At 35.1% G+C, this 15,670-nt stretch overlaps 1 protein-coding gene across 19 annotated transcripts in view; it reads right to left on the bottom strand.

The window, feature by feature from the left end:
• SPATA7 (spermatogenesis associated 7) overlaps window positions 1-15,670 on the bottom strand; it is a 63,869-nt gene that overhangs the window by 9,947 nt on the left and 38,252 nt on the right. For 10 of the 19 annotated variants that reach the window (XM_073997996.1, XM_073997998.1, XM_073997992.1 and 7 more), the window contains 3 exons: window positions 13,500-13,633; window positions 1,700-2,172; window positions 693-759 (listed from right to left, as the gene is read on the bottom strand). In XM_073997996.1, coding sequence (XP_073854097.1) covers window positions 693-759; window positions 1,700-2,172; window positions 13,500-13,633 — 674 coding nt within the window. Of the gene's footprint in view, window positions 1-689; window positions 760-1,699; window positions 2,173-13,499; window positions 13,634-15,670 lie in introns of all 19 variants that reach the window. The other 9 variants (XM_065549185.2, XM_015453254.4, XM_015453256.4 and 6 more) reach the window with 1 other exon arrangement.

The raw sequence follows: 15,670 nt of genomic DNA, 5'->3' as shown, positions 1-15,670 counted from the left end.
GGAAGTTGAGTATGATTATATTTTATTCTTCTATCTCTGGATCTGTGTTTGACATTTTAATAGACAAACCATTTTTATAAACAACAAATTTAAGTCAGGACACAAGTGCAAGACTGACACTCCAAAAATAAAACAATTTATCTCAAAATCAGACTCAAAGTTGCAATATTTTAAAAGAAATGATGCTAAGAATTCAAAATATAAACCCTGTAATAAACAGCTTTATGGTCTAGAAAAAGTAGAGGCAAACATAGTAACAGCCACTTATTCTTATAAAATGTATACTTTCCAATCATATAATATGTGGCAATTCTTTACAAAAAAAAAAAAAAAGGGATAAAAACTCAACTTCTGCACTACTCTGCTGGCTCCTCTAGTAATCCAGGTCTGCATCTTTGTAAACAATACTTAAGGTATTTTACTGATCCTTCCATCTGTCCAGCCAGCCAACCAATCATCTAGGAAAGATGTTAGTAACAAATGACTTCCCAGATTTGGCAGGATCCACCTGGCCATTCAGAGAGCTATAACCATTTGTAAACAGCCAGACCTTCTGTATACTGGCTATATCATGTATGATAAGTGCTACCAACAGATTATTCTTCACAGTCTAAATAGCTGTACATATTCTATTTACAGAAAAATATCTGTAATTCAAATGTAGCAATACTAAAAGATTTCATACTTATTACCTGCTTTATGTTCATTTCTGATTCTGTCACATTTTTAGTCTCAGCTGTCCCCAACTCAGATTTAAAGCTGTAATAATTTAAAATAAATAACTGTTAATCCTTCAAAATATAAGCACTGTGGTAACAAGGTTTACTGGCTAGAAAAAATAAACTCAAACATAAAAGAATGAGATCCATCTGTTCTTATAAAATACATAATTTTGAATTATTTGATTTTATTTGATAAAATATCTGCAGACTCATCTGATATTACTGTACCTCTTACCTATATCCAAAGAAAAAAAAATACTAATCTTAAATTGTTTTCACTTTCTAAAACAACTAAAACCTAGTGCCGGTTAAATTGTTTATGTAATACTAGAAAAACGATCACAATACAAATCTGCTAAATCTCAAAACTTGACAAGATTTGTTTTTTTCTTCAGTCATTTGGCAAACTTTTATTGAACATTCACCTTGTGCCACACACTATTGTATTTGAAAACATTATTGAGGCAAATTATACTTAATTTCCAGAAATTATCCCAATTTAAAATTATTCTTGGCAGTTGTTGCTATGAAGACTGGCCTGAATATCTGCAGGGAATGGAGCAGAGGGGTAGATGGATAAAGGGTTAGCTTCTTTCCCTCTATAGCCCATATTTTTGCCACTTTTAACATGAATCAATATGCATATTTACACAAATGCTGTCTGATGACATATTTTAAGAACTCTCTGAAAGTATAATATTTAAAAACATACACAATTCTTGAACCATGCTTGAAACAATAAAATATGTAATTCATACTTATAAGGCACTTGACCAGTGTAATATTTTTTGCTATTTTTCAGCAATTACTCTGATAGTTCTAGTGATACACAGAAAAGGAAAAGTCACATTCATCTCATTCCAATCCAAAGGGCACTACCAGATCTTAAGGCTGGCAGCAGCAAACAAGGAATATTAATTCGTTAATTTTCATTTAATTTCCTGAAGGATTTACTATTGGTTGTTGATGTGTCATACCTTAATTCAGTCTGGGTTTCAGCTTCTATCCGTTGATCTGCAAAATCCTTTTTTCTTTTGGCAGGTGTATAGTAGCGATACTGTGACAGGAAAGATTTTGCTTCTGTTTTTAAAGTGCGGGGAGTGAATGGCAATTGTTTGTTAGAAAAGAGTTCAGCATGTTTATCCAAAAGATCCCCACTGGGTGCTTTCGAAATGACTAACTGAAACCGGTGGGAATTTGGGAATGTGCTTCTGGGCCTTCTGCCATACAGGGTTCCAGAGCCCGGTTTCCGGGGCCCGGAGGCTGCATAATCCACGCTGGACGGGGAGGAACTGGAGTTCTTCTCAGGACCATTTGTGATGACTTTATCGGATTTATGTAGGCTTAGGTGTAGTCTCTCAGAAGAGGGTACTAGTGACCTTGCAAAGGATGAAAATCCATTCATTTCTTCTTTTAACATGTCATCCTCAATTTGTGGTTCACCTGAGGGCTAAGAACATTTGACATGACAGTCATCAACTGCATTACAAATTCATGTAATTGGGGATTTTGAGATTATACATTAAAAAAATGATAGCCTCAAGGATTTACAAAATTAACTGATATGTTCCTGAAGATGTTAATATTTTATTTGAAGTTCTAGTCAAGTATTTAAACTAAGATTAAAATTTAATTCCAAATATAAGTAGTAGAGCAATCAATTTCCTTTCTGAAATTAAAAAAAGATAAATAACATACCTATTTTGGGGATCTTAAACTTGCATATTAAGATCTATTGGGAGATCTCAGTTTTATCTGAAAGTTTCCACACAAATTGTGAGCACCAATGCCCTTCTCCACCACTATTAGTGGCATCATCCTCATCGTCCTGTCTTGTCACTATTGGAGAGTACAGTGTAAGCCATCCCTCTGTGATGTCAAGCATTTAAAGAAATGAAAAGGAACTTCTCCTCATAATGTATGGAGCCCTGGCTTAGGTAATTGATAATTTAAATATAATTAATAAATATTTATTTCATAAAAATTTCATATATATTTCTCAACTTATTTTCATTGGGGTGGAGGTAATACTTTGAAAAGGGAGGCATTTTGACTTGCTCCATTTCTTTTTGGCTTAACTTCAGGAAAACCATTTCTATAGGTTATCTGTAAAGTTTAAAAACACAGATAATATTTTATTCTTTTATAAACTGAAAATGTCTAAGAAGCTTTGCCTGTGACTTCAGCCCTTATGGACACATCTGTATATCCTTTGCAAAACTCTGAGGCACTTTCATTAGGTAGAGGGGAAATTACAAGGAGGTTACAGAAATTGAGGTAAAACTCGCTAGGATTTAGCCAGTTATATGTGTCTTATAACCTCATTGGGAGGAATAACAAGGAGAAGATGGACAAGTTGAGTAAGGAAAAAGCCAAGTGCTTCCTGTATGCAAGCTACTGCTCTTGACATTGAATAGAAGAGGAATAATAATAACTTCTGTCACTGCTACTAATACATATGGTGTGCTACTATGTGCAAGGTACTGTACTAGTTAATTTTCTTGTATAGCTCATTTAATCCTAACATCAACTTCTGGGTGGTAATACAATTATTACTCTATTTTACAGATAAAAACACTGCTCTGAGGTGCCGAGTCTCACAGATTTGAACAGAGGCAGAGTCCATGTTCTTTGCCACTTTATCATATTGTCTATTTTAAAACTTATTTGAAAATTATATGATTTTAGATTTTTTTTACAGCATAAAAAATCTTAAACTGATTTTAACTCTTTTTCTGGGAACAAATAAGTCAGCTAACCTAAAGTTCTGATTTATCAAAGCAAAAAACTGCAGATAACTGGACATTGTGACTACTACCTAAAATATGTCAAATCACCTTTCCTTTCCAACTGCTTTACAACCTTATTCCAAATACAAGACAAAAGTACTCAAAGCAAGTAAGTATGCCGACATTAAATGTTGAGTCACTAGGGTACTATTTGGTAAATGACTTCAAGATGTTAGTTTTTATAAATAGTCCTAAATGATACTCACACTACAGCTTATGTACCAGAAGAGTTTAGCTCCCAAAGAAGAAATTTCTAAGTACAGTCTAAAAATATCCTATAGTGCAATTAATTAATAAGCACGGGAATTATTTACACTTAGAAGAACAGCACAAACTGAGATCAGAGGAAGGAGAAAGAAATGCATAAGGCATTATGATTGCCTGTAAAGAAATTTTATCAGTAATGATTATTTAATAAACAAAATGAAACACCAAAGAAAGTCTTTCTAAAGGGTAGAAGCATATGTTAAGCTATCTCTCTGAAATGGGATGGAAAAATTGCTTCTGAACTTATTGGAAGCATGAAATTTTTCTCATTTTTGTATCTTATAATTTCTACCTTATATCCTACTTTTTCTTTCCTTGGAAACCAGTAGACTACAGTATAAAATCCACTGCACCAATCTGCATCTTGTTTCCTTAGTTATGAATATCAGAAAACTGGGATAAAGATATTTGTGCAGAATATATGTTAACACACTGGCAGAATCCCAAAACATGAATAGCAGATCACTGTAAAGAAGTTCTGAAATCAGAAAAGGGTTCATCAATTATATGCCAATGGAGCAGAGTCTGGTGGTACCCTGAACACTCACTTTCTTATGTCATTCTTAGTTTATGAGGTTTGTTGTGCACTGTTTCTGTGATTTCAGGATTTATGTAAAGTAATAGCCATAACGTAGTTTATATACTCATCATACTTTCATGTCAAGAATTTTACAATACAGAACTCAGTCTAAATCAATCTTTTTTAAGGATGTCAGAAGACATAATGTATAATAATTTTCCAATTGTCAGATTTTTAAACAGTTGAAGAGTCAATTCAATTGTAGAACTGGATGGGTATAAATTATTTTAAAATCTAACATTTGTTTGCAAAAAAGTTTCAAATTATATATAAAAGAAACATAACTCTTGATTTTCACTATTTTATATTGTTTTTAAAAAGTTTCCCAGATTCTTTTTTTAAATCGCACTTTGTTGCCCAGGATGGAGTGCAGTGGTCTGATCATGGCTCACTGCAGCCATGACCTCCTGAGTTCAATTAATCTGCCTGCCTCAGCCTCCTGAGTAGCTGGGTCCACAGATGTGCACCATCATGCTTGGCTTTTTTTTTTTTTTTTTTTGGCGGCGGCGGGGGGAGGTATTTTTTGGTAGAGACGGGGTTTTGCCATGTTGTCCAGGCTGGTCTCAAACTCCTGGGCTCAAGTGATCTGTCTATCTCAGTCTCTCAAAGTGTTGGGATCACAGGTGTGAGCCACTGCTCCCGCCTCTTTTCTAGATTTATTCAGAAATATAGATCACACCCACATATTCACTTAATCTTAAAAGCACACGGTAAGTGCTACACCAGTGAAGCAAATGAGTAGTAAGGGAGCACTGACTAAGTAGTGAATGACTCAGAGTTACAGGGTGAAGACTGGAAGGGCTTAGGAGGGTTCTGAGGGTGACAGCATGTGAGTCAGAGTATGAGAGAAGAAAAGTGGCAAGAGGATATGGGCAATTATCATAAAAGGTTTTTGATATAGGGACCTTTATAATACATATAAAGGGCTAATACATTCAGAGGTTAAAGCCAATATTTTAACTATAGCAGCCTTTACAGTGAATACAAATTATAACCATAACAGGTGTCTGTTAACCATAACACCCATTCAATTATCCAAATATACTGCCCAAAATAAGGCTTGTAAGACAATCTGAGTGTATCTAAAATATTTATTATCAGGGCTTATAAAAAATGTAGGCCAACTGCAAGTTACTATGAATTCTAAATGGAGTCAATAAACATATAGATAAAATAATAAATTAACAACTTTATGGAGACAAAAAGTTATAGGGTTATAGTTGCTATTGGAAAAATGAAAACATCTAACATTTACGGAAATATATTAAGATATAAAATATGTAAATAATATGTATTTATATTTTACTTTATTATAAATAAAATATATAAAATACATTAAAAAGATATATTAAAATATATGATTTGTACTTTCAAGAAACCCCATTCTTATCTCAAAATATAATTAGTAATTTATACTCATGCTGAATAATAGAAACAAATTTTAAATTTTCAGTTACAAAGTACAATCGCTAAAAATGAAAATACACCTGTGAGTCAAACATTGAGGAACAGATTCCCAGATAGCAAAGTATAATACAGAGCAGATAACAGATTTATTCTAAAGGAAGCAGCTCTATTCCTAGTCCTTTTATCTACATAATAGCCCTGTGTCTCTCAATCATATTCACTGCTTCCCCTGATGACTCCCAAATCTATTTTCAGCCCAGACCTCTTTGCTGACACAGATACTTATTTCCAAGTGTCTATTAAATATACTAGATGTTCCAAAAGCACCTCAAATCAAACACAGCCAAACAATAAACTCCTATCTTTTATTACCTCCAGCCCCAAAGAAAACCTGCACTTCATCCCATTATATTTCTGTGAATGATGTGCTCTTCACATCATCCACTCAGTCACCAAGCCCTGGAGATTCTACTTTCTTTCTTTTTTTTTTTTTTTGAGATGGAGTCTCGCTCTGTCACCCAGGCTGCAGTGCAGTGGCACGATTTTGGCTCACTGCAACCCCGCCTCCTGGGTTCAAGCGATTCTTCTGCCTCAGCCTCCAGAATAGCTAGGAGTACGGTGCACTCCACCACGCCCACTTACTTTTTGTATTTTTAGTAGAGACAGGGTTTCACCATATTGGCCAGGCTAGTCTCAAACTCCTGACCTCGGGATCCGCCTGCCTCGGCCTCCCAAAGTGCTGGGATTACAGGGGTGAACTATCGTGCCCAGCTGAGATTATACTTTCTAATGATCTCTTAAATGTATTCCATATGCTCTCTCTGCTGTCTTAGAATCATGTCTTAATTACTGCTTCCCCGATTAGTGCAACTGTCTTATAAGTGTCCTCCACTGTTGTCAGTGTAGTCTGTATAGTGTCAGTATGATGACATAACTTCCCAACTAAAAACTGGTCTGTGGCTCCCAGCATTTCTCAAGGAAAAAAATCCAGACTCATTATTATGGCATTGGTATTTGGTAAGCAGAGCAGTCAGTCTGGCTTTTGCCCAATAATCCATAGTTTTGTTTTAAACCACATCATGGGTGCTGAGGCAGAAAACAAAGCTCTAAGAGATCATGCTTGAGAATCTGGGATTCTCTCAATGGCTACTCCTCAACTAGACGACTTGCAAGGAAACTTCCAGGACCTCCTGAACCCTGGCACTGAGCTGAAGGAGACTGCTGGCCTTCTAATACCAATTCTAACAAATTCAAAAAGGAGACAGTGGGGAAATCTAAACATTAGATATTTGTTACTAAAGAACTGTTATTAATTAATTTTTTTTTTTTTTTGAGATGGAGTCTTGCTCTGTCACCAGGCTGGAGTGCAGTGGTACAAATTCGGCTCACAGTAACCGCTGCCTCCTAGGTTCGATTCCCCTGCCTCAGTCTTCCAAGTAGCTGGAACTACAAGCGCACACCACCACTCCTGGCTAATTTTTTTTGTTTTGTATTTTAATAGAGATGGGGTTTCACCATGTTGGCCAGGATGGTCTTGATCTCCCGACCTCGTGATCCGCCCACCTCGGACTCCCAAAGTGCTGGGATTACAGGTGTCAGCCACAGCGCCCAGCCTGTTATTATTTTTTAAAGCATAATAGTATTGTTGTGGTGTTAAAAGTCTATCTTTTAGATACATACTCAAATATTTATGGATAAAATTATATGGTGTCTGGGGTTTGCATCAAAACAACCTAGGAGAGTGAGTGGATATATAGGTGAAATAACACGGGTTCTGAGCTGATGGTTGCTACAGCCTAGGTGATGGGAACATACGGGCTTATTATACTATATTTTTGTAGATGTTAAGGTTTTCAAAATTTAAAAGTTCAAAAAATGAAACCACACATAAAAAGAAAACAAACTTACTGTTTCAGCTGAGAGACAGAGATGGAAAGAACACAGCTCTCACCATTACAAGAAGAAAAAAGCTGAACAATCTGCATATTAATGATTTTTCTTGAACTAATGAGAAAACTGAGGACACAGAGCAAACAACTAACCTGAAATCTGGAGAGAGATAAGTATCTGAGCACTTGCTTACTTGGGAAAGATGCCATGGAATGCCATATAAATTGATAAGATTATGCTATAAATATTTGTTAATTTCCTAAAGACTGAGTGTGGACTAGTGATGTGCTCAGGTCTGTGCTGGACCTGAGGCCCTGGGGAGTTTGTACCTCTTGCAGGCTTTTCCTGTAGGAAACCTACCACAAGCTTATAGGGAAGAGCAGAGAGAATCCCTTTCCTACCTTGGTGTGGCTTGGGGAGAGAAAGAGCAGTCACTGCAGAAAATCTTCCTAGACTTACTTTCCCATTCTCTTTTAAGGAACAAAACCTTAATCTGCAGGGGGAAAATCCCTTCATTTTTGCCATATAACAGAATCACAGAAGTGACATCCTATCATCTTTGCCATATTCTACTGAGTTACAGGTCCTACCTGCACTGAAGAGGAGGGGATTGCTTAAGGGTGTGGGTCACTGTGGGGGTGTCGTCTTCGAATTTTGTCTACCACATTGAGTCAAATAGAAAGTATGAAGTAAGAAGGCAGATTCACTGATTTTTTGGAGGGTTTTTTGTGTCTCTATCTCCTTCAGTTCTGCTCTGATCTTAGTTATTTCTTCCCTTCTGCTAGCTTTTGAATGTGTTTGCTATTGCTTCTCTAGTTCTTTTAACTGTGATGTTAGAGTGTCAATTTGAGATCTTTCCGGCTTTCTCTTGTGGGCATTTAGTGCTATAAATTTCCCTTTACACACTGCTTTAAATGTGTCCCAGAGATTCTGGTATGTTGTATCTTTGTTCTCATTGGTTTCAAAGAACATCTTTATTTCTGCCTTCATTTCGTTATGTACCCAGTAGTCATTCGGGAGCAGGTTGTTCAGTTTCCATGTAGTTGAGCGGTTTTGATTGAGCTTCTTAGTCCTGAGTTCTAGTTTGATTGCACTGTGGTCTGAGAGACAGTCATCTCACCCCAAAATCTCCTTAAGCTGATAAGCAACTTCAGCAAAGTCTCAGGATACAAAATTAATGTGCAAAAATCACAAGCATTCTTATACACCAGTAACAGACAAACAAAGAGCTATATCATGAATGAACTTCAATTCACAATTGCTTCAAAGAGAATAAAATACCTAGGAATCCAACTTACAAGGGATGTAAAGGACCTCTTCAAGGAGAACTACAAACCACTGCTCAGTGAAATAAAAGAGGACACAAACAAATGGAAGAACATACCATGCTCATGGATAGGAAGAATCAATATCGTGAAAATGGCCATACTGCCCAAGGTAATTTATAGATTCAATGCCATCCCCATGAAGCTACCAATGAGTTTCTTCACAGAATTAGAAAAAACTGCTTTAAAGTTCATATGGAACCAAGAAGAGCCCACATCTCCAAGACAATCCTAAGTCAAATGAACAAAGCTGGAGGCATCACGCTACCTGACTTCAAACCATACTACAAGGCTACAGTAACCAAAACAGCATGGTACTTGTACCAAAACAGAGATATAGACCAATGGAACAGAACAGAGTCCTCAGAAATAATACCACACATCTACAGCCATCTGATCTATGACAAACCTGAGAAAAACAAGAAATGGGGAAAGGATTCCCTATTTAATAAATGCTGCTAGGAAAATTGGCTAGCCATAAGTAGAAAGCTGAAACTGGATCCATTCCTTACTCCTCATACAAAAATTAATTCAAGATGGATTAGAGACTTAAATGTTAGACCTAATACCATAAAAACCCTAGAAGAAAACCTAGGTAATACCATTCAGGACATAGGCATGGGCAAGGACTTCATGTCTAAAACACCAAAAGCAACGGCAACAAAAGCCAAAATTGACAAATGGGATCGAATTAAACTAAAGAGCTTCTGCACAGCAAAAGAAACTACCATCAGAGTGAACAGGCAACCTACAGAATGGGAGAAAATTTTTGCAATCTACTCATCTGACAAAGGGCTAATATCCAGAACCTACAAAGAACTCAAACAAATTTACAAGAAAAAAAAACAAACAACCCCATCAAAAAGTGGGCAAAGGATATGAACAGACATTTCTCAAAAGAAGACATGCATACAGCCAACAGACACATGAAAAAATGCTCGTCATCACTGGCCATCAGAGAAATGCAAATCAAAACCACAATGAGATACCATCTCACACCAGTTAGAATGGCAATCATTAAAACGTCAGGAAACAACAGGTACTGGAGAGGATGTGGAGATATAGGAACACTTTTACACTGTCGGTGGGATTGTAAACTAGTTCAACCATTATGGAAAACAGTATGGCGATTCCTCAAGGATCTAGAACTAGAAGTACCATATGACCCAGCCATCCCATTACAGGGTATATACCCAAAGGATTATAAATCATGCTGCTATAAAGACACATGCACATGTATGTTCATTGCGGCACTATTCACAATAGCAAAGACTTGGAATCAACCCAAATGTCCATCAGTGACAGACTGGATTAAGAAAATGTGGCATATATACACCATGGAATACTATGCAGCCATAAAAAAGGATGAGTTTGTGTCCTTTGTAGGGATATAGATGCAGTTGGAAACCATCATTCTCAGCAAACTATCGCAAGAACAGAAAACCAAACACCACATGTTCTCACTCATAGGTGGGAACCGAACAGTGCGATCACTTGGACTCAGGAAGGAGAACATCACACACCGGGGCCTATTATGGGCGGGTGCAGGGAGGGATTGCATTGGGAGTTAAACTTGACGTAAATGACGAGTTGATGGGTGCAGCACACCAACATGGCACACGTATACATATGTAACAAACCTGCACGTTGTGCACATGTACCCTAGAACTTAAAGTATAATAAAAAAAAAAAAGAAAAAAAAAAGAAGGCAGAAATAAAAACATATTAAATGCCCCATTAAAAAGACAAGGATTATCAGATTGAATAATCTGACCCACCAAATACTAACCTAAAACATTAAGATTGGCAGGTGATACTTAAAAAAAAAAAGAAGAAAACATTAAGATTAAAAAACAGAAAATGATATACCAAGTAAATACTAGTCAAAATAAAGCTAATTTAATTATATCAGTATCAGAAAACATTAATAGAAAAACCATTAAGGTAAAGAAATTCAAAGCACAGTGCTAACAGGTTCAGTTCACCAAGAAACTACCTCCTTCAGGTTTTTCTAAATCTGTATTATGTATCTCTAATATCTCTAAATCTGTATTATGTAATAACATGCATTCAAAATATATAAATCAAAAATTAATAGTACCACAAGGAGAAATAGCTAAATACATAATTACGTGGAAGATTTCTCTCAATAACTGATAGATTAACCAGACAAAAATAATCAATATGTTATAAAAGATTTGAACATCTGGAAAATACAAAGTTTAATAATATACTATATATTAAATACTACATGCAAAAACTATAGAATATATTTTATTTTCAAACATATAATGACACAGTACATTTAAAAAAAATTGTCCACCTACTGTGACATAAAACAAGTGCTCAATAAATTTCAAGAAATGGATATAATACAGATGTTTCCTAACCACAATACAATAAGGCTAGAAATCTGTAACAAACAGTTACTAAGGAAAAAATAGATATAGAGATTAAGAAACAGTTCTAAATGACTTCTGGGTTAAATAAAAAAATCATAATGAAAATTGTAGGCTGGACATGTTGGTTCACGCCTGTAATTCCAGCACTTTGGGAGGCCGAGGTGGGCAGATCACTTGAGGTCAGGAGTTAGAGACCAACCTGGCCAACATGGTGAAACTTGACTCCACTAAAAATACAAAAATTAGCTGGGCATGGTGGCAGGCACCTGTAGTCCCAGCTACTTGGGAGGCTGAGGCACGAGAACTGCTTGAACCCAGGAAGTGGAGGCTGCAGTGAGCCGAGATCACACTACTGCATGCCAGCCTGGGCAACAGAGCAAGACATTGCCTCGAAAAACAAAACAAAAAAAACAAAAAAAAGAAAATTGTAAAATACTTTGAATTGAAACATAATAAAAATATCACATATCAAAACTTGTGGGATGCAGCTAAAGCTGTACTTGGTGGAAAATTTATAGCGTTAAAAATGCTTACACTAGCAAAGAAGTAAGGCTGAGAATTAGTAACTTAAATAAAATTAGAGATAGTACAGCAAAATAAACCCAGAGAAAGTCAAAGAGGGAAATAAAGAAAAAGGCAGATATTAACAAAACAGAAAACAAATACAATAGAGAAGATTAACACAATAAAAAATGTGTCCTTTAAAAAAATTGACTCAATCTCTGATGAGAATGACGAAGAAGAATGAAGGTACAAATAAACTACCTTAGGAATAACAAGGGGAAATAATACATATTCAGGAGAGATTAAGAGAATAGTATGAACAATTCTCTGCCAAAAATTTACATAAAATGAACAACTTCCTACATAAATATAACACTGAATTCATTCTATAATGACCTAAAAAATGAATCAGTAGTCAAAAATTTTCTCATTAAAAAAACACTTTAGGCCCAGACAATTTTAATGTTGAGTTCCATCGAATTTAAGGAACAAATAAACCCAAATGTACACAAGCTAGTCTAGAGTACAGAAAGAAGAAACAGTACCCAGTATATTTTATGAGGTTAGCATAACCAGACACAAGGAGTAGAAAAAATGAAAATGACAGGCCAGTATCAATAATGGATAGATGCCAAATTTCTAAACAAAATGTTAGTAACTAAATCTAGCAATGAATAAAAAAGGTAATGTACCACGACTAAGTTCTGTTTACAACTGGAATGCAAAGTTGGTTTAACATTGAAGTCAATTGTTGTAATTCATTACATTAACAGATTAAAAGAGGCTCAGCACGGTGCCTCATGCTTGTAATCCCAGCACTTTTTGGGAAGCCAAGGTCGGTGAATCACTGGAGGTCAGGAGTTTGGGACCAACCTGGCCAACATGGCGAGACCCCATCTCTACTAAAAATAAAAACATTAGCTGGAAGTCGTGGTGGGTGCCTGTAATCCCAGCTACTCGGGAGGCTGAGGCAGGAGAATTATTTCAACCCAGGAAGTGGAGGTTGTAGTGAGCCAAGATCATGCCACTGCACTCCAGCCTGGGCAACAGAATGAGACTGTATCAGAAAAAAAACAAACAAGCAAAACAAAACAAAACAAAAAAACCACAGATTAAAAAGAGAAAAATTATATCATAATATCATCATTCCAAGAGATGCAAAAAAGCATCTCATAAAATTAATATCCATTCAGCAGAAAGGGGGAAAAAAAACTTCACAAACTAGGAATAGAACTTATTTAACCAGATGTTTGAAGGTATCACAAAAAACCTATAACTGGAGTCTGCAAACTATAACCTTCAGGCCAAATCTGACCCAATGTCTTCAGTTAATAAAGTTTCAGCAGAACATAGTTACGCCCATTTATTTATGTACTGTCTATGTCGCCTTCCAATGGCAGAGTAGTTGTGACAGAAACTGTATGGCCCCCCGCCCTTTTAAAATATTAACTATCTGGATCTTCACAGGAAAAATTTGCTGACCCTAAACTATAGTAAACAAAGTCAGACTGTATCACTAATGAAGTACCATAGAAACATTTGCTTTAAAAAAATAAAAATACAAAAAAAAAATAAATAAATAAATAAAAATAAAAATAAAAATACTATCTTACCTTTTGTAAGGTGTTAAAAAGTGACTTGGAATTATTTTTAGAATTGGCTCGCATTGCAGTTTTAGTTAATTTGAACTCTTTTTCACATCGTGCTAATTCCTTTTTGAGTTTCTCTCTTCGTTGTTGGTCTGCATCTAAAAGGGAAAACAAATCTTTCAAAATATGGAACAAAATAGAAAATTTTTTTTCCGTCTTGTTAGAATAATAAATGGAACATTTTTCTTGTTAAAATGTTATGATATGCAAATAGAAATCCATATACTTTCCTATATAAAGAGTTACACATTTTAAAAATTATTTATTTCACATGTGCCTCTAGATATTAACTAACATTTAATTTATAGAAATTCTAAATGGATTAACTATTTAAATAACACAAACAATGTAGTGAGATTTGTGTAGTTACCAAAAGAAAAAAAAAAAAGAACGCCAACAAGATATGACAAACTGGCTAAGCCTAAGGGCATAAGAAAGCAATTCTTAGCAGTTATTCACAAAGATATGAAGGTTACAAATGCTTAACCATGTTATTTGTGACTATGTAATCACCAAATACATAAGTTTGTACTAGTCTACAGACTTATTCTCCAAATGAAATATTATTAATACCATCACATTCCATTAAAGTATTAAATTTATATGACTTCAAAAGGTGATGTTACATTTTAAAAACATTAGTGTGATCAGGGCAACTGACTTCTATTTCTCTTAACTGCTATTCATTTGGAAACACAAACAAAAAAGTGCTTTCACACTTTAGTGTGCTTTATGTCAGGCACTGACTAGTTATCAAAGACTAATCATTATATAAAGATTAAAAATAATGAAATGAAAGCTAGCCAAATTTCAGAATTAAGTAGAAGGTTCACTATCAGTAAAACGACTTGTCTTTTCATACAAAATTAAAAATCTATTGGAATTGATTCCAACTTAGTGGACAAGATAGTATCAAGTCTAAAATCACTTTTATTTGAATCAGAATTTATAAAAATGTCTACAAGCTTAAAAAACTAAGGTAATTTATATGTACATATAGCTTTAGTATAATTGTTAAACAAGATTATAAGCATGTTAAAGTAAATAGGTCTATTTGTCATTTAAAATGACTGAAATATTACTTTAAGGCTATTCTATCCTCGAATACTTGCCTAATGAATGTATTAGCTAAATTATAATGCTTGTGGAGTGAATTAAATAGTACCTTCTCAGTTGGATCTGTTATCTTACTTATAGGTAAAATAGGTGAGTAAAAAAAGAAGAGTCCTCAGACACTAACATTAGAAAAATGTTCTTTTGTATTGTCAAATCTACCTATTCATTTATAAGTAAAACTTCCTCACACCATCTATAAAAATCAACTCCAAATGAATCACATTCCTAAATTTAAGAGCTGAAACTATAAAATTCTTAAATTAGACAATCAAAATTGAAAGATGCTGGCTGGGCCCAGTGGCTCATGCCTGTAATCCCAGCACTTTGGGAGGCTGAGGTGGGCAGATCACTTGAGGTCAGGAGTTCAAAACCAACCTGGACAACATGGTAAAACCTCCTCTCTACTGAAAAAAGAAAAAAAAATACAAAAATTAGCCGGACATGATAGTGTGTGCCTCTAGTCCCAGCTACTTAGGAGGCTGAGGCAGGAGAATTGCTTGAAACCAGGAGGTGGAGGTTTCAGTGAGCTGAGATCGAGCCACTGCACTCCAGCCTGGGTGAGAAGAGTGAGATTCTATCTCAAAATAAAAAAATTAAAAACGTTTACACTTTTTCAAAAGCCACACGTGTGAGAAAAAAGCAAGTCACATATGGGGAAAATATATTTTCAAATCATGTATCTAATAAAGAACTTGTATTTAGAAAACAAAAATAACTTACAAATCAATAATAATAAGAAAACCCAATTTAAAAATAGGCAAAAGATTTAAATAGGTATTTCACCAAAGATATATAAATGGCCCATATGCACACAAAAGAAAATGCTCTACATCATTAGTTATGAAAGAAATACAAATTAAAACCACAATGAGATACCACGTCAATCTCACTACAATAGCTATAGTTAAACAGGGTCAATAACAAGTGTTAGCAAGGATATACAGAAACTGAAACCCTAATATATTGGAGGTAGAATACAAATTGGTACAGCCACTTTAGAAAAGTTTGACAGTTTCTTA

The sequence above is a fragment of the Macaca fascicularis genome, chromosome 7 (assembly GCF_037993035.2).
Source record: "Macaca fascicularis isolate 582-1 chromosome 7, T2T-MFA8v1.1".
Classification (NCBI taxonomy): domain Eukaryota; kingdom Metazoa; phylum Chordata; class Mammalia; order Primates; family Cercopithecidae; genus Macaca; species Macaca fascicularis.
Note: the sequence above shows the minus strand (reverse complement) of the source record. Positions and strands in the feature narration are given on the sequence as shown.